A 21107-nucleotide genomic window follows, 5' to 3' on the forward strand; every position below is an offset into this window, starting at 1 on the left:
TTGACATCCCATCTGTACAGGCGTTATACAGACTTTTATGAGCAGTGAATTTATCTCCTGTCATTCATATATATATATATATATATATATATATATATATATACATTTTATATATACAATAGTCTTTTACTTTAGTTGTATTATCTCGTTACAAAAGCTTTAAATAATTTATGTCGATTGATTATTGTTCTTAACAAAATATTTTAGCCAACAATTATGATTATAATTAAATATTTAATACAAATTATTTTTTTTGCTTCGAAATATTAAGCAATCTATAATTGCTTGATATTTTTGTAGGCAATTTGAAATAATTATTTATATTTGAATCTATTTTAATAATCACGGTATTAGCTGATGAAATAATTTTTTTTTCTTTAAAAAAAAAAAAAAAAAAAAAAAATGACAAACAATAACGTATTGTTTGGGTGTTTTAATATACGATACATTTATATAGTTGACTCGTATATAACATTTAATTACAATTAATTGCATGCTATTTAATTGATCATGAAGAAAAAAATAATAATAATAATGTAGTTAGCAAATTAATAACTTTATTTGCACTGTTCTCAATAATAGAAATTTAAAAAATTATTATTACAATTCGTTATTTACATTTTAATTAAATTATTGATTGCAATTTATGAATTGTTACCGTAAAATAATTAATAAACTTGAATTTGTATTTAAATGTATCGTTAATTATAAAACAACAGTCTATTACTGAAAAAAAAAATTACGCCATCACTAATACCAAAATAAATAAATAATTTTTTTAAATCACTCGTAAAATTATAAATATATATATACACATATATCATTTTAATTCATGAGCCCCATTTTCATTATAAATAAAATCATTTTTTTATAAAACAAAAAATAAAAATAATTTTAATAAAAAACTAAAAGCTAAATAAATACATGTATGCGAAAAAAAATACGGTTGGACTGAGCCCCCCCTCCTCTTTGGTTACAGACCGGGAGGTTACCGGGGAGGATGGGGGCTGGCAGTCCACCACGGCAACGTGCGAAAGCCAAGGGGATGATGGTGACGAAATCAACGCCGCGAACCGAGCATCACCAACCGCTTATCGACGCGTGCAGACATCCACCGGCGAATTGCCTATTATTGAACTGCTTGACGACATTAACGAGCAAATAGAATTTAAAACAGAGTCTGGGTCACCTAAGATCCATCATGACAGCCAAATGATTGTGGATTCCTCCTCATGCTTACTTGAAAAAATAGATAACAACTTAATGGACAGTCCAACTCACAGGAATTCTCCTTCATCATCACCCCTACCTCTGGCCATCAATCCGTGTCATTTTCATCAGGATTATGGTTTTAATATTGACAGTATTCCTTGTGAGACGTTGATGGAAGAGTCAAATGTCACTTTGCCAAAGCTGAAAGATTTAAATGTCATGATGAGCAGCACTCGCAAGAACAATGAAATTGATATGAAAATTTTACATCGCACCGGCGCTGCTACTGGTACCAGTGGGAATCCCAGTGCTGGTGCCTACTGTACATTTTGCCGTAAAACATTTTCTCGAACTTGGTCATTGCAAAGACATCTTGCTGACACACATTTTTACGTACCACAGTCACTTACTTGTGATCAGTGTGGAAGAAGTTACAAGTCGAGAAATAGTCTCGTTAGTCATAAAAGTCAGTATCATGCACGTAAAGAACGTGAAACAACTTATTGAACAAATAAATTATTTAATTTATTAATTGATAATTAATAAACATATAACTAAAGACTAAGAATTTATTACTGATGACTGTTGATTATCCAACGAGTGATATAATACCAAAAATAATATGGAATAAAAGTATTTAAAAATTATAATTAAAAAGAAAAGAAAGAAGAAGCTGTTATTTAAAGCATACAAGTATTATCACGTGATAAGAAAATATATTTGCACCTGTGTTATTTTAAAACAGACTTGTTTTTATTATTACATTTAATAGATAATTATTATTTATTGAAATCATAATGATTATTATAATAATAATGAAAGCTAATGAAAATAAATTATAACTATGTTAATTTTGTTTTTTTTACTGCTGCTGCATGGAATACATATAGTTTATACTGTGTAAATCTGAAATAATAATTTGTATATGGAAAAAAAAAGAAAGAAAAATGTATCAACTGCATACTCAGCTGTTGATGTGAATAATAAAGTTATGATTAAAATTAACTATGGGCTTGTTTCGTTAAAAGAAAAAAAAATCTATTTAGAACTCGTTTGAGAAAAGAGATAAATAATGTGACGACTACTTTATTTTAGAGATTATATTTTATTATTATTAGTTATTTTTTTCTCTATGAATATTGATAACTCGTGAAATCGCGCGGATGATGATAGGTGGGTTTTTATTTATATATAAATATATATATCGATAACAATAAAATATGACAGTATCACAGGACTGCTATATAATCCACATCATACCTCAAACAAATCGCTTCATTGCATCAATTCATCAAAACAAATCGCACTTGTATATACATATATTTATATATTATTATTATTATTATTATTAGTATTTATTGTTAATATTATTATTATAATCTGTATCTACTGCGTTAAGTCTATGGAACTATTTTTGCTGTAAATAATATGCATCAGTAATTATTAATTATAAATAATATAATAGTCATTTATTGTTATTATTATTTATATAAATATGGAATTGAATTCATCGGGTGTTATTTTAAACACTAACGCCATCGCCCTCAATTGATCGCTGGACTTCTTGGATTATTATTGCTTTTACTTCTACTATGCGCTAAATTATCACCCAATCAACGACTTTATTTTTTTATTGCCTATGTTCTTTATAACTATTTATGTTTTTATTATTTATAAATTTTTCTTATCACTATTGATTAACGGTTTTTGTTTTTTTTAAAGCTATTTTTGTTAGTGTAAATTCAAGTAATCAAAGATTAATTTTATCTAAAATTAATGAGAGAAATTTTTAATTAAATGATTTTAAATATTTTAAATAAAAAGTACGACTATATATTTTTTTAATTTCAATTTTTTTGTTTTGTAAAATTTATTTGACAAATTTACAAGGAACAATTTTTCAATTAGTGTGAATTTTAATTGTAATAAAATTAAATATTTAATTATCAAAAGCCGTTATGAAAGTGAAATTTTAAAAATATTTTTCATGTTGCTTTGAATATTTCATTGAGTCACTAGTTATGTAAATTATATAGATTTAATCTCAATGTGGTTTTAAATAAAATGAAAGTTTAATTATTTTATGAGATCACTGGTTATAAATAAATTTTTGTTGTACAAGAACATAGTGTTAATAATTAACAAAGAAATAGAGTCTATTAAATATAAAATTAACGAAAATAAAAATAAAAAAAAAATTTTGTAACTTATCATACATAATAATAAAAATTGCATCAACGTTAAAATAATTAATATAATAAAAATAATAATGCAAAGCATTGTAAAAAAATTCTGGCACGGCTTGTCGTGGTGATGGTGTGGCCTACTATTAATCGAAAGGCACGAGTCAATAAACTGGTATAATAAAAAAACCGCGAGGCGCAGACAATTTAAAAAAATCTAAAAAAAAAAAATAATAAAATTTAAATAAAAAACCCTCGGATGATGATGTTTAAATGTGACGCATTTGAGACGAGGAGGATAAGTGTGCGCCTCTAATAAAATATAATATAGAAGTGGCGCTCGAAAACGCGTGCCATGAATAAAGTACAAAATATAATACCAAAATCAAATCAAAACGAAACAAAAAAAAAGTAACCCTGTGTCTGGTTCTGCCGCCAGGTCTGTTGGCCGGCAGCAGCGCGACCGATGAGTTTCGATGTGAGCCTTGCAACAAAAACCTGACCTCCCTAACGCGGTTGAAGCGGCATATACAGAACGTCCACACCCGCCCGAGCAAGGAGCCTATCTGTAATATCTGCAAGCGGGTTTACTCCAGTCTCAACAGTCTGAGGAATCACAAGAGTATTTACCACAGGCAGCATGGAAAGATCGAACAGCAGCGTAAAGACGAAGAGCATCAGCACCAACAGCAACAGCTGCAGTTGCAGCAGCAGCAGCGTGAGAGAGAAATTCAGGATAAATCTTATTCTCATCAACAGCCAAAGCATCAGCATTCACGAATGGGCTAATTGTCATTAGGCCACTTGTAATTTTAAATTCACGCGGGATTAACACGCTCAAATTTATTTCGATTTTAGTTGTCCTCTTTATTTTCTTCGATATCTTTTTTAATGAAATAACGAGCTATTTATTGAGGAAAAATACCATTCTTGTGCCTTGGACTAAGAGTCTATTAAATATCTTTTTTTTTATTTTTAACTTTTAATTTTTATTAAATTTTTTTATTTAAATTATAAAATACTGAGAGTTGTGTTCCGCAGTTGAAGACAATCGGGACAATTGCAATCGTTTTATTTTTAATTTTGCATCGTTAAAAAAAAACGTTATGTACACTGAGAAAAGAGTTTATTTAATGTTAATAAATATAACTTTATTTTTTATCTTAAAAAAATGTTTTTCAGTAAATAAATTTTTTTAACAAAAAAAAAAAAAAAAAAAAAAAAAAAAAAAAAAAATAAAACATTTTAGTTTATAAATAATGAGGTAAATGTACTCAGTAGTTGGCTATGTCCCAGTATTTGGACAAAAAAAAACCGTTAAATTTATTTATAATTTTTTGAAAAAATTTTTTTCATTTTTATTTTACTAATCATTAGAATTAAATGATATTTTTAAGTTAAAAAAAATATACATTTATCATTATTGATGATAAATATTTAAAAATTTTCTTAATGGTCAATTTTAGTTGATAAATAAAATAGTTAACAATAACTTATTACTTATCTCAGTGTATAAATTTTTAATTTATCGATCCAAAAAGTTACCAAAATAGATTCACACAGTTAAATAACGAAGAATGATATAAAATATATGAGTATGAATGGAAATATTTCAAATGTAAATGTTTAATACTTAATGGTTATTATTATTTAATGTAAAATATCATGTCGGGTGATCACTTACTTCAGCTAGTTGACAATAGATAGATTTAGGTTGACTATTGAGGTATATATTTATATTAATATTAATATTTATGATATTTAATATTTAATATATATCTTACACGATGTGAATTAACAAAGTTATTTTGAGGTATTTGAATTTATCATCAATGATTTTGAATACCCATCGACCTGATGCAACCTAATTCTGACAAATAATTCAAATAACATTTGTGATTCCAATCATTTAAATATTTATATATCATGTACCTAAATACTACGATCATTTATTTTTTAATTACCCGTGTTAAAAAAAAAGGTCACAAAAATTTGGAAAATTTCTTTGTGAATTAAACTCCAAGTTTAATACCTTTCAGTACTTAAAGTCTTCAATTTTTGAATTTTTGAAAATTTGTATGATGATGGAATTAAAAAATTAATTCGTTTGAATTTTGAGTGATTTTAATTTTTAAGTTCAAAATTATTCATATTAACGATCACAAAGACTTCCGAGAATGTACTAATTCAAAAATCTTACCTTGGAATATAATTCAAATTAATCAGCGGTTCAACTTTAAGATTTTCGAAAGTTTAAAAAATTGTTAAATTCAAGAATTTCAAGTTCAAAATTTTTTAGATTTGAGACTTCTGCAAAGTGAACATTTTTGGAACGACTTTTTTCTACATTATGATGTTTATATACATAAGTCATTATTTTGAATTTTTGAATTTTGATTATCAGTAATTCCATTTAAATTAATGTTCTACAAAAATTTCTAGCAATTTATTTTCATACTTAATAATAATATTATAATTTTCTTTGGTTATCAAAAAATGTAATTTTTGGACGGGTCATTATTGATCAGATTTATAGTTTTCAATGATTGTAGTATCTTAAAACGAGGCTTACAATAGAACGCGTCATTTTGGATACCGTTTAAAAATTTATTTATTAATTATAAATTTATAATCTATCGAAAAATATTTGTTTCTAGAACTATAGATGCTTAATTTATTTTTAAACTATATTTATAGTTGATACTGTTAAAGATTACATAATTATATATTTATATATATATTTGAATTAATAATTATAACATAACCTAAAGTTATTTTTTTTTAAGTCATCAGTAGAGGCAATTTTAAATGGCTTTATTTTTTAATACTTTATTAAATATCTAGTTTATTAACTTATATATATATATATATATATATATATATATATATATATATATATATATATATATATATATATATATATATAAATATTTTTTTTTTTCATTTAATTTTTGCGGTTTGAAGCAAGACAATTTATTAATATATTCTATTGATATTTTATTTTGAATTATATTAACATTATTTTATTAATTGATTTATTATTTGAAAATTAAAATTAACGTGATAACCTAGGTCAAAAAAATAACTTGATTTTGACTTTTTTGACTTAGTTAACTCGATTTTAGTTACACTTACTTATTTTAACTTCAACATAACTTTTTTAACGTAAAAATTTAAGTCAAATTCAAGTCAAGTTCGATTTGGATTTGATTTAAAGTCAAATCCAAGACAATGTGACTTTAATTTGACGTAATTGGCGTAAATCGGTAGTAAGTAAGACAACTTAATCAAAAACAAGTCAAATGTGTTTTCATATCTTAAAATGTGTTTTTCATTTATTAAAAAATAACAAACACGCAAAAAATTTTAGAGTAAAAATTACCCATAGAATTTGGTACTGTAAGGGCATCTATCAAGTAACTAAATTTTGACTTTGTTGTTAGTAAATTCGCACTTCACTTACATGCTATCGAGTAGTATATTTTACAATGAACGAACTTATTAGGTAATTTTTACTAAAAATTTCTCTGCGTGAACTTTAGCTTTTGTCTCGCTGGGCGATTTATTTTCAAATTTTAAAATTACTCCAAAATCATTATTTTTTTGACCTGGGGAATTTAATAAAAAAATTTTAATTATATTCTTTAAAATTTGTTTTTTTTTCTATTAATCATTAATTTTAAATATAAAAAATATAAATATGTGATATGCATTTGAGTTTTTTAAGTACTTAAAAATGGTTCAAATATATAAGTTGTCAATATTAATTACAATAATAATAATTTTCATTATTATTATTATCGTTCAATAATTAAATCCATTGTCATAAATGTGAGATTAAAAATATGCAATTATAAGTAATAGATAATATGATAATATAATACATAAATGCAATAGATAGCGCAATAGTAGTCTTGTCAAATAAAACTAAATAACTGTAAATACCTGATCTATAGAGCAGATATACATCTTTAATAAAGAAATAAATATATAAAAATGATATTTAACAAATGACGACAGAGTAAATCGTCAATGTAAATATTAAAACAACAAAACATTTGTATACCTGAGTTGTAAGACATAATATATTTTTTATTACTAATGATAATAATTAATAATAATAATTAAAAATAATTCGAAAATTTTTTGGGGGTCCAGGGTAATGTATTTCCATTGTATTCGCGTTATACGTTATTATTTATATAAAAAAAATAAAAAATAAATAAAAATAATGATTTTATTTCTTTTGTACTAAAAAGTTTTATTGCATTTGATTTTTTAATCCAAACATGATCAGTTGGGCGTCGGTATTAGTGTTGAAAAATACAAAACAATAGAGATAGGACTGAAAAGTTTGATATTTATATAACCCGGAGTACCAAAATAAAGCCTCAAATATAATTTTCCTCATTAGACTCATCCACACCCTGGGAGGCATTGAGAATGGTATGTTGGAAGAAAACTTAATTATTCATTTCGAATATTCTGCTTTCTGTCTACAAGTTTGCCGTTGGTAACAAAAGTTTAACTTATTCGCAATTGCCCAAAAACTTTCTGTTGTATTCTCTTTAGAGTTTTCAGTCTACTTCCTCTGCTATAGTTACTGCAATAGCAATAGAAATAGTCTAATTTTACTGACATTTCACTGTCTGGAATTATTATTTTTTCATTATGACAATTTTTATCATTTGAAACATAGCTTAATTGAAAAAAAAAAAAAAAAAATAAAATGCATAATTTTATTTCGTTTTGTTACTTTATAACAAATTAGAATACAACAGAGATTAATATTTATTGTGTTATAAATATTGATAAATGGGCATTTGCATAATAATAATAATAACAATAATAATAGTAATAATAATAATAACACGCGCGTGTCTCCCAAGAGTGTTTGGTTATCGCTGACACGAGTCACATTACCATGATCAATGACAAACCAGAGCCCCGAGCCTTGTTTCTATCAGTACATTGGATTGATTACCATCACCATTATTACCACTAGCAACCACCGCACCTGAGTGTCAGCTAAGCCGATGTCGTTATACGAGTATTAAAAAAAAATATATAGCAGAGGAGTGTTACAATAAATTCTAAAACCCAATTAAATGAGAATAAACTAAAATAAATTTTTGAAAAATATAGAAATAGTATAGTAAAAAATACCCAATTACCTAGAAAAATTACCACAAAACTCTTTCATTAACCCCTTTACTCCCAATTATTTGTTTAATCTTTTTTTTTTCTATTTTTTTTGTTTATTTTTATTCACCCGGCACCCACGATTGTCCTCTGTATAAAAAAAATAACTAGTATCGTTACTAATGTGTCCACAATATTAATGGCAGTCGTATCTTTGTTCTTGTTTGTTCCCGGTCCCGCTCGCTCGGCTATACGTGCTCTGGTTCGTCATTGTTCTGTGTGTACCTACTACTACCTTCATGAACGGATTATGCGCTGGGGGTCCATCCACACGTGGCCTCTCTGTGTGTCCGCCTCCTCCACGTCAATTGGTTCGTAACGGATATATTTTTTTTTAAATTGGGATCAATGTAACGGTGCTTGGTTTTATTATTTTTTTTTTTTTTAATTTTTTTTTTAACTTACTGTAAATATATTTGTATATTTAATTTTATATTTTTGCTTGCATCTTATATTTATTTATCATAATTTTTATGCATTTGCAAAAAAATATATAAACTTTTTTTTTTCTTTTTTTTTTTTTAAATTAATTATTTACTCAAATGTTAATTTTATTATTTTTTGAAAAAATTTTTTTTATATTTATTTTTCATATGATTTTAATAATTTGCATTTTGTTATGAATTTATTTAAAATTTAAATTGAATGCTTTATAATTTTAATATTTATAATAATAATAATAATAATAATAATAATAATAATAATAATAATAATAATAATAATAATAATAATAACAATAATGATAATATTAATAATAATGATAATAATAATTATAAACGCGAAGGTCCACCATCAGCAATATTAGCAATGCGATTATCACATCCACTACACAATAATTTATTACCACCAGGTATATGTTATACTTGTGATGTGTGTGGAAAAACATTATCAACAAAGCTAACATTAAAACGTCATAAAGAACAACAACACTTTCAGCCACTCAACAGTGCATTATGCGTCATGTGTAATAAAGTGTTTAGAACTCTCAACAGCTTAAATAATCACAAGAGTATCTACCATCGTAGACAAAAATAAAACTTTTCTGATATTTATTTATTTTCAACTGCGACTATAAATAACTAAACCGACCGAATTTCATAAAAAAAAAAAAAAAATAATATCTAATATCTTAGATCAATTACTTTTCTATCGTTACTTTTTTTGGTTACAAATAAATTTGTAATATAATTTTTTTAAAAAATCGTAAATGGGAGATAAGATGTCCAGTGCTTCCATAAAAAAAATAAAAAAAAGTACAGAGAGCTTTTAAAAGCGAATGTTCCGGGAAATTCGAAGCACAAATGGACAAAGACGCAGCCCTATTTTTTATGTGTCAATAATTGTTATTAAAAATTTTTTTGTGATAGAAAATGTAAATGATAAATTGCAATATAATATTTAATGAGTAAAAATAATTATACATATAAATAAATCTACAATAATAATAATAATATAATTAATATTGATAATAATAACAATAATACCAATAATATAAATAATTGTAATAATTCATATGTAAATTATTTCAAGCTGTATATAAATTTAAAATAATGGCATGAAATTATTTATTTAATGAATATAAATTTTATATTTGTTTATATTTGATTATTTTTACTCGTATTTTTGTCTATTATAAATGTTGATAGGCATTATTAAAGTAAATTAATTAATAATTAAAAACTGCGCGACTGTGTGAGTGATTTGGGAGGTTGTAATTCGGATTTCCCATGCGAACTCGTTAGTTAGGATTTAATTGAATGAACAAAAGTAAATAATTTAAATACAAGCGTTAATTATTAACGCGGATCGTCCAACTAACTTTAGGAAGAGAAGAGACATTTACATATTAAAAGACTGTATGAAAAACAAATTGACCTACAAGACTCGAGATAAATTATAAATTTATTATTTTTAAATTATTATTTTATAAAAAATCGAAAGAAAATTGACGAAAAAATTTATTACGAGTGATTAGAAATTTATTTATTTAAAATTATTGTTGACTTAATTCTCGCGAGGTAGATAATAATTATGCGCAAATTATTAGATTGCTTCGTGATTAGTGATTGGAATTAATTATTATTAAATTATAATTATAGTATATATTTTATTTTATTAATATATAAATATTTTAATATATATTAGATTCATTCCACATACAAACACACAAAACAAAACATGCTTTAAAATGGGGTACCTTTTATAGATGCGTTAATTTTTAGTAACGATCCCGGTTTTAATACGCTGTACCTTATATTCATATTTTAAATTACTATTTTATATCATTACTTTTTTTTTTATTTTTTTTTTAATTCTTATCGTACAACATTAGGTCAAAATTATTTTTTATATTATCCTCGTGATATGAAAAAATATTTTTCAAGATAATTATACACGGAGAAATTATTCTTGTTTGGAATGCTATGGTGCCTTATTGCTACCAGATCACGTTGGCCACCTGTCGAAAATTAAAATAAACTGAAAAAATTACTATGGTCATAATAAAATTTCCAATGGTTACAGTAATTTGTGATATAATCGTTGTCGATTTTACAATCGTCACAGTAATTTGTACATGTGTTTACTTCAATTTCCTAAAGATGATCAACCATAGCATTGTAAACAAGAATAATTTCTCCGTGTATTTACTGGTTAAAGAAAATTTTTATTCTTTACTTAATATATGAAAATATTTTTTGTTATTATTCAAAAGTATAATCTCACTCATTTAAATATTTTACTTTTTAACAGACTGCTGAATAAAAATTAAGAATTTTTCTGCACAAAAAAAAAAAAAAAGAATTTATTTGCGCAAAAAATATTTACTCGACCCCAAAAAAATTTTGCATTATAAATCGGAAACAAAAATTTTCTTGGAGCAAGAAACATTTTTTTTGGTCAAGAAAAAAATTCTTGCGTCAAGAAATTTCTTTTTCTGTACATAAATAACATAATAGTGATTTATTACACTTAATTTAAAAATTATTCCCATAAAAATTTTCAAAAATAACAGAAAAAAAATATCATTTAAAAGAGCTATCAACACATGAAATTAATTCATTTTTTATTGTCGTTAATGAGTGAGATCGTCCTTTTTTATAATTGCTTCTATTTATTTATTTTATAATAATTTTTTTTTTTTATTAATTACTAAACATAAGATAGCATAGTCAAATTTCCAATAGTGCACAGTAAAAAGTTGCTAATGAAAAAAATCACATCGCAAGTCCAGGAAAAAACAAACAAATAAATAGACATATGCATTTAAATAATAGATTAACAGTAACAGTACATATATAGTCGAGTACATAAACATATAGGCATATATTTTAGTAGAATTTTCATAAGACATTCTCCAGAGTCTTCTAAATTAATGAATATAATAATCACGTGCAAATATTTTTTACACAACCGTAATTTAAAAAAAAAACTAATAATTAATTTGATTCTTTGGGTCAATTTAATAAACTTATTGTGAATTATAGTGAAGTAATAGTTATAAATGTTTTAAAATAACGGAGGTTGAGAAAAGGAGGCTCTGATAAACCGGAACAAACCACCAGCTTTTAAATTGTGACCTCGGTTTTATGATTTAACTTTTATTCCTTTGTATAAAAAGCCTGACGTAAGAGCACCGTACTCTACTCGGTATATATGACATAAATTTATATTATATATTTAATAATTATTATACATATTATATTTTCCAGCAAACATAAACAATGCGCATTACATTGAAAATATTCGTAATACACCAATATACATAAAAAAAAAAACTAAATAAATAATAATAAATAAAATAAAACACATTTCCACGCTCGAACACACTTTATCTATAGGTAGGCTATGATAGATTTATAAATAAATAATTTAGAGTATGTTGGTGATTATCGCATACTTTTTACTAGAGATCAAATTTTATTAATTTAAATTGAGTTTACTCATACTGTATAATGCATTGCACTTAAAACACAATTGTAGGATGTGAAAGTATGTTCTCGTCAGCAGGTGCAAATATGAGTTTAAAAAAAGTAAAAAAATAAAAATAATTGAGTAAGAAACAGGTTTGAATGTTTGAGATCGTAAATTAGGAGCGAAAAGGATGAAGCTTTAAATTTAAAAAAAATGATAAATAATTAAATTTAAAAAAAAAAAACGTTTTATAGTAGTTGAGACGGATGATAAAGAACTGATATTGATAATTATTTAAATGGATAAATTAAAAAATAGTAGTTTATTCAATAAATCGACATGTGACTACTGTAAAAAATATAAAAAATTGCCAAATACGCGGATATTTGTCATTCGTATATGAATGACAGACTTATAAAAATAATAAATTATTAATGAAATTAATATAAAATGATTTTTTAATATTTAATTACATATATAAAAATTATATTTGTAGATTTTTATTTGATTTTTATTAATTAATTAATTAATTACTTATTATTATTTTTTTATCACCATTATTTTTATTTTTATATTTTTGTTACGCGAGATAAGTTTGTGACTAAAATTTAAAAAAAAAGTAAATACGTCAGACTACGAGCGATTGTTATTTTGTCGTTACGAAATTCCGGTTTACGTTTAATATCGTCGGCCATTAAATTATCTCGCGCGAGAGAATAGCAAATCTTGCGTTTAGTTTTAAATATAAGTATAAGCTCTTTGTCTAGACAATATAACATTAAAGAAAAAAAAAACTATATCTATATATACATATATATGTATATATAAAATAGAAAAAAAAAATATGAATACAATGGCTTCTATTTTGTTATTGAAAAGACTGAAATTATAAAAATTAATTTTAAAAAAATGGGTCGCCAATGATTTAATTGCCTTGGACTGTTAATTGGCACTAATATTGTCACAAATTATTAATGTGACGCAATTGGACTGATTTGATTGATTATTTAATTGATTAATTTATCATTTAATTAATTTTTTTTTTAATTAGTCAATTTTTATTGGACTGATTTTTTTTTTCACTAATTTGACTGATGTTACCAAACTTCATAATTAAAAGTACCTAATGATTAAGTTTTAAAAAGGGCGGTTTTTCAAAATAAAAGGATTTAGTATCCAAGTTTAATGAAAAATGGGTGTGGTGATGTGCAATTAGTTACGAAAAATAATTAAAAAAAAAAAAAACAAAAAAGATATAAAATAAAATGATTGAGTCTGCGATAAATTATAAACAATCGATCCATAAAACACTTGTCAATAAATTGGAAATAAATTTCTGTCATTGTCACAAAAAAAAAAAAAGAAACATAACTAATTAATAACAACAATCAGTTACTCGAATTCAAAATAGACGTGATTGCTAATTATGATTATTATTATTATTATTATTAACATTAATTATTATTATTATTTTCCACCGTAATTATTATCGAATTATTAAAAACAAATAGGTTTATAAATATACACATGACACATACACACAAACAAATATATGTATGTATATGTACATATATATATTTTGCTTATTTTCCCCACATTTATTAATAGACAAATTATGTAATAGAAATAATAATATACAATAGCCAATTTTTTACAATAGCTTACAGCTCTATGTTTATAGACTACTTAATTACTCACAACTTATTATTTTATTCATATTACTATTATTACTATTATCATTATTATTTCTATAGTATATCGTTATCGTCAATTTTATTCGTATGACGTCGATCATTTGATTATTATTCTGATAATAATAATAATAACAACTGTTATTATTATCATCATATTATTTCATTACTATAAAGAGCAGACAAAACATTAGTACCTGCGCGAAAGATAGGAGATTTATTTAATCGAAAAATATAAATAAAAATTTATTTTAAAATATATTAATTTTTAAAAATCAAGACAAGATTTGCGGCGAAATGAATAAGAAAAAAAAAATAATATATTATAGCGCGGAAAATTTGAAAAGTATAAAAAACGCGCATTGATTATGTGTAACTCATGATTGTAAGAACAAACGGAAAGACAGTTTAAAGTTACTTTCTTGCTTATACTTATTATTTGTTACTTCCCAAGGTGTTTTGGTTATATATTTATTATTGATCACGATTATAAATCAATAATTATTATTATTAATTATTCACACTATATAAAATGCATTTTAATATATTTTCATTTTTGTATGATGCAAAATGTACTGTTTGGTTTAATAATTTTGTTGTTTTTTTTTTATTTATTTATTTTATTTAGTTTATTTATTTTTAAGATTATTCAACCTATCACATCCTATATCATAAAGAAAACGCTCAAAATAATTAATTCATTTGAACAAAAGGTTTTACTAAATAATTATAATATTTTCATAGACTTAAGCTTATCATGGATTTTAAAATAAATAAAATAATTTCAGCACTAAGGTAAGTTAGCTTTAATTCTTCTTATAGGGTTTATTGTTAATGTTTTGTTTAAATATTGTGACAGCCATAAATTCCTAACGACTCGATAAAAAATTTTTTTAGTTATTTATTTTTTTTTATAGAATAAAACAGTTTAAATATCAATTCAAGTAATCGCAGTGCAAATTTAAAAAAGTTTGCTTAAAAAATATAAAATTAAGAACAAAAGAATTGAAAACTTTATTTATATTTTAATGAGTATATTTAAAATAAAAAAATAAAAAAAAGAACAAGAGTATTTGAACTGCGAAGACTTGGGCTCTCCTCCTCACGCTTAAATTCTTTTTTCAATACTCAACTAGCGGATGTCTTTTCGTTAACAATAAGATTCTCGTTTTTATATTCAATACAACAGTCCACCAGATCCAGACGTTTATTATTTGCTATAAAATATATATTTCTATAGCCCGTTATATGCAACAATTTATATCTTTTTGCACATTATTTAATTTTTTTTTTTTTTTTTTTTAATATATATCTACATAATAGAATACAAGCATAGATATTTATAATAGAGGTAAAACAGCAACATTTGAATTTACGTACAAATATATACAAGTAACAAGTAACAATAGAGGTGCAAGATACTTTCGAATGACGATAAAACGTTGCGGGTTACATTGTAACGCGAATTGCATGCTTTAAATGTCTTCCAGAATGCTCAGTGTCATATGTTAACCCTTATTTAAACAAAATGTCGTGAAACATTTTTTTCATATTCTTCATTGTTTTTTTTTTTGAACAAAAGAATTTTAAAATGTCCTACAATATACGTTTCATGATTCTGCATCCCCCGGTTTAATTTTTCTATTTATTACTTATTTAATAATTTGTTTTTTACTTTTGTCAGTTTATTTTATTAATTTGATTAAATTTTCCAGTAATTTTTTTTTTTTATATTTTTAGTCGCGCGTGATTATGAGCAGACATTTTTTTGAGTTAAATAAAAAAAATTTCCTTACCTTATTCACCAGAACTGAAGATCCTCATAATAAATATAACGTCGTCAGTCTTTACGTAAATAATTGTAAAGACGTATATAAATACTTATAATCCCCTCGTTGACTTGGTTCCTTGTGATGACGCCACTACTGCAGTACTTTTTTTCCTCGAGTTTAATGAGACACAACTCGAGTAAGAATAAATTGGATAAAGAGTAATTTTCAATGAAAATGAATGGTTATATCCATCATCCAGTTCTTTCAGTGTTGCCTCGGCTTATTCGCTCTTTTCCTCATACACCGAGCTCTCTATTCGTAATTCTCCGTCTAGAACAGTCAATATAATACAGAAATGTTTAATAATATTATTATAATAATGTATAAAGATAAAAAGGTGAAAGAGAGTGCGCAGAGCGAATGAGAAAAAGTTTTTTAGTCATAATAGTTGTTAGATAGCGTAGCGCAGCGGTTCTTCTTTTACCCCTGCAGACTAAAGCATTTAAACCCTCGACCAGACCCGTCAAACAATAACTTTTATGAATAAATGAGACGCTTATACTTATTGACATTTAATTCGTTGCTACGATCGCCAAAACGAGATCTTTCATTTCGTCTCATTATTTTCTATTTCTTCTTATATACGTTTTTGAGTTTTTAGTTTTAATAATAAATATATAATTCTGGGAGTAATAATTTTTTTTTTTTTCGTAAAGTAGGCAAATGACAGCTTGAAATATAATTATTTTTTTTATTTACAAGAATAAAAAAAATAATTGTAATTAAATTCATTAGACTTAGAAATAAAACCTAAACTTGACATAAATAATAATAATGATAAGATTAAATCGGGATGAATTAGATAAGTGCGTTAGAGGAGGGGAGATTTAGAGAAAACCCTTAAGGGTAGTAGAGAAAAAAAAGAGAGTAAAAGAAAAAAAAGATTATAAAGAGATGTTAGACTTGGTGTAGGTAAGTGTGGGGTGTGCTGCATGAGGTGCATTGTTGTGTTTCAGTGTTCGCCTCGATGCCAGGGCTGATCTTGAACTCGCTGAACACGCCGTCGCCCAAGAAGCTCTTCACCTGCCAACTGTGTGGCAAGGTGCTGTGCAGTAAAGCATCACTAAAGCGCCACGTTGCCGACAAGCACGCCGAACGACAGGAGGAGTACCGATGTGTCATCTGCGAGCGAGTATACTGCTCGCGTAACTCCCTGATGACTCATATCTATACCTATCATAAGAGCAGACCTGGCGACATTGACATTAAATTCTTTTGAAGGTTTAGATAAGGTAGGGCCACGTACTACGAACCAAATTTAACAACTCGGTCTTTCGTTCTCCCTCTGATCTTTACTATTTTTTTGTTACTTTACTTTTATTTTTTTTTTATTTTGTTTTTTATTTTCTTTTATGTATATACTGTATTAAAAATATTTAAATCCCTGATAATGCCAAAATCCTTTCCTAATTTTTTTTCTCTATATCTACATCCTGTTTTTATTTTTTACTATATAAATTTTAGAAGGACATGCATGCACGACTAACCCGCTCGGTTATTTTTATTCACTCGTGATATCTTTTAAAAAAACTTTTTCTGAGTCAAACATCTCTTTTAAATATTTTATAGATTTTGTTTTTTTACTTTTGTTGGCATTCTTTTAAATCACAATTTATCTGTTTTCTGTTAATTAACTAAAAAATGGATTTTTTTAATGCATGAATGGGTTCAGTCCTAAACTTTGTGATGGAGAATGAAAAAGGAATTTCTAGTTAATAAATATATTATATATATATATATATATTATACTACTTACATAAATACATGTATATATTGTCTTAAAAATATATAAATCATGTAAATGGGGTATGAATGGATAAGAAAAAAAATTAGGTAGAGATGCAGATTTAATAATTGGTATTATCCAAGTAGGATATCAGGGTTTTTTATTTTTCTATCGGACTAATTGCTTCAGGCTCCTCACTACTAACCAATCCTTCACCGTATCTTATTATTATATCATTTGTTCATTTATTCATTTTGTTTGTTTATTTATTTTGTTACATATTTCATTTAATTAACCATGAATGCTTATTAGCGACTCATTGCTTTCGATGTTAAATGTTGCATGCTTAAGTATTTAATATTTTCCTTACAGAGTTACTTAATTACTGCATGACCTGACTGCATGACACTTATTTTAACATTAATTTACATTACTCGGTACTTATTTCTTTATTTAAAGCATGATTAACACTATTTTTAAGTACTCAGCACTTTTTTTTATGTTAAGTGAAATTTTTATTTTATATTATAAAAATATATTTTATAATTATTGAGAAATTAAATTACTTAGATTATTTATTTTTAGTAAATTTTTAATATGCAATTTTTTTTTTTTCTGTCAAAGAAAATATAATGATTTAATTTCTCATAAATTATCAGCACGTTGAATATAAGCATGATTAAACTATAAAATAAATAATGTAACCCACATCCTACACTACACACCTTTATTACTAAATCTTCCATAATCTAAATATCAAATAAATATCACTATTATAGTTATAAAATTTTCGTACAAAAATGAATTAACGTAAAGTCTAAATTATTATCTTATTTTCCCGCTTAAAATTTTTGTCTGTTAAATTTCGAAAAATCCAGATTTTTTTTCTAAATAAATTTCATATTCGCAATAAAATTCATTCATTTTTGTACGGTTTCAAAAATTCAATAAAATATAATTTTTCAAATTTCGATACTTAAAAAAAAAAAAAAAGTCGAAAAAAATAAAAAAAAAGGCCATTAATTAAAATGGTAATATAATTTACAGGTACGGGCAATGGGATGCATCCAGCGTCGACGCTTCCCACAAATATATACTCTATGCCACTGCCAACAGGAGGAGGCATAAATGAGCCACAGGAATGCCCCTACTGCCGCCGTACCTTTTCCTGCTATTACTCGTTAAAACGTCACTTTCAGGATAAACATGAGCAATCAGATGTTTTGTACGTGTGTGAGTTTTGTAACCGTCGTTATCGGACTAAAAATTCATTAACGACGCACAAAAGTCTTCAGCACCGTGGCTCAAGCGGGATGTTAAAGAGGCTGCTGAAGACATCCGCCATGAAGAGTGTATTGGCAGCACAACATCACCCACCGATCCAACAACAATTGCCCCAATGAAAGTGGTGGTCCGTTCGTCAACGTTCTCCAGATTATTTTGATGACACCAGTGATAATTTTCTTACTTCTAATTACAACAATAATGATAATAATCATCACCAAGAAGAAGGAGAACAACAACAACAATTTCAAACAAATTATCAGCGTCATCATTGGCCATGGGGAGAACGCAATCGGACAGAAATATCATTAGATCGTAAAACGTAAAATACAGGATCCACCAATCACCTCTCGTTGTAATATTTAAATTTATTTTTTGTGATCTCGGACTCGTCTTGCGGTTGATCGTCGCTTTTAAGACAATCAATTTAATGAGTCGTTGTGTTTTATTAATAATTTCTTTTTTGTTTTTTTTTTTTTTTTTATTACTCAAGACAGTATTTTTTATCACTATTATATACAAATAATAAATATACAAAAATACTGTCTAGGGTAATTTATCTTCAGAAGAAGAGAATGATAGAATGAATACTACGTAATTGGCTCTTACGTATCGCCTCGCTTTCAAATTAAATTAAAAGTATATTTTTTTTTTTTTTTTTAATTCGTAATTATTATTAATTATTTTATTATTTTATTTAATATTGTTTGATTTTTTAACACATTCGTCAAGACTGCGTTTAATCCAAAGAATGACGACGAATTGACTGAGAAAATTAAAAACAAATTCTTAACGTAATTAAGCTTAACCAAACAAATTTTATTGAAACGATCGGGAAAAAAAGTATAAATTTAAAAAAATTTTATTTAAATAAATAACATTCCAGTCATTATTTAGAGGCAAAATTTTATTTAAATTGTTTATTATTTAGTTTGAATTATTATTTTTAAATATTTAACGGACTGAGTATTGTTGCCGATCCCGCAACAATCGGATTAGATTTTTAAATGTATAAAATATGAAGGAGGAAAATTATTAAATTTTATTTTACGTCAACTAAAAACTAAATTTATAATCTAGTGAAGGTTATTATTAATTAACTAATTTTTTTCTTTTATTATTATTATTATTATTATTATTTTTTTTTTGTTTCATTTTTTCTTTAATTTTAACGAAAAGCGGCGAATCTAAAGCGTAAACTCGACGTGATTAAACGTTGCGCGCGTAAGACATAGAAAAAGCAGGATATTGAGATAACGGCGTGATAATTATAAATATATGCATTTATATCTATACGTACATATATGTATGTGTATATATATTTATATATATTGACGTCTCAATCCGTAATTACGAGAGATAGAGACTAGTTAATAAAATAAAGTGGCTCGTTTTAATTGCTAATTTTTTCATCGCACGTTTATTTACTATTTTATTGTTCATTTATATAAATAGATATATATTATCACTATTATTTCTATTATTATTATCATTATTTTTATTATCCCTATTACTATTATTATTACTATGATAATTATGTGTACAATAAAAAAAATTAACGTGCGATTGATGAGAAACATAAATATATATAGATATATTATTATTATTATTATTATTATATATTTAAATTAAGTAAAGACAAATTTAAGGATAGCCAGTTAAACGTCTTAGGCCTAAGTGGAATTAAATTACGAAATCTAATGTGCTCAAATTCCATAAAGTCTTATACAAAATAAAGTTAATAAATAAAAGTTAAAATAAAGACTACAGTGGCAAGAGATAGATAAAACATTTTTAAGGACTATGGACTAAAATGTATACAAGTACATATAAATATATTAAAAATATATATTGCACAAAAGTCCATCATACATAAAATAATAAAAATAAATAAAAAAAAAATCAGACTATATTTTTAACTCTATAAAGTAATATTTTGAACAGTGTACATATATACATACTTACATATATATTCATTACATATTATTATATATTATATAAATATATATTACATTGGTACAATATTAATAACAATAATATTTCTATCTTTGAATTTTCTCAAGGT

At 25.3% G+C, this 21107-nt stretch overlaps 1 protein-coding gene across 10 annotated transcripts in view; it reads left to right on the forward strand.

Moving 5' to 3' along the window:
• The window catches only part of LOC103572977 (broad-complex core protein), a 44926-nt gene extending 25246 nt beyond the window's left edge, over positions 1-19680 (forward strand). For 5 of the 10 annotated variants that reach the window (XM_008551813.1, XM_008551814.1, XM_053737826.1 and 2 more), the window contains one exon: positions 980-1872. In XM_008551813.1, coding sequence (XP_008550035.1) covers positions 980-1719 — 740 coding nt within the window. In that variant the 3' untranslated portion in view covers positions 1720-1872. Of the gene's footprint in view, positions 1-979; positions 1873-3834; positions 6081-9381; positions 10029-18805 lie in introns of those variants that run through there. The other 5 variants (XM_053737828.1, XM_053737829.1, XM_053737827.1 and 2 more) reach the window with 4 other exon arrangements.
• The last annotated feature ends 1427 nt before the right edge of the window (positions 19681-21107 follow it).

Source organism: Microplitis demolitor, chromosome 3, assembly GCF_026212275.2.
Source record: "Microplitis demolitor isolate Queensland-Clemson2020A chromosome 3, iyMicDemo2.1a, whole genome shotgun sequence".
In the NCBI taxonomy this organism is placed as follows: Eukaryota; Metazoa; Arthropoda; class Insecta; order Hymenoptera; family Braconidae; genus Microplitis; species Microplitis demolitor.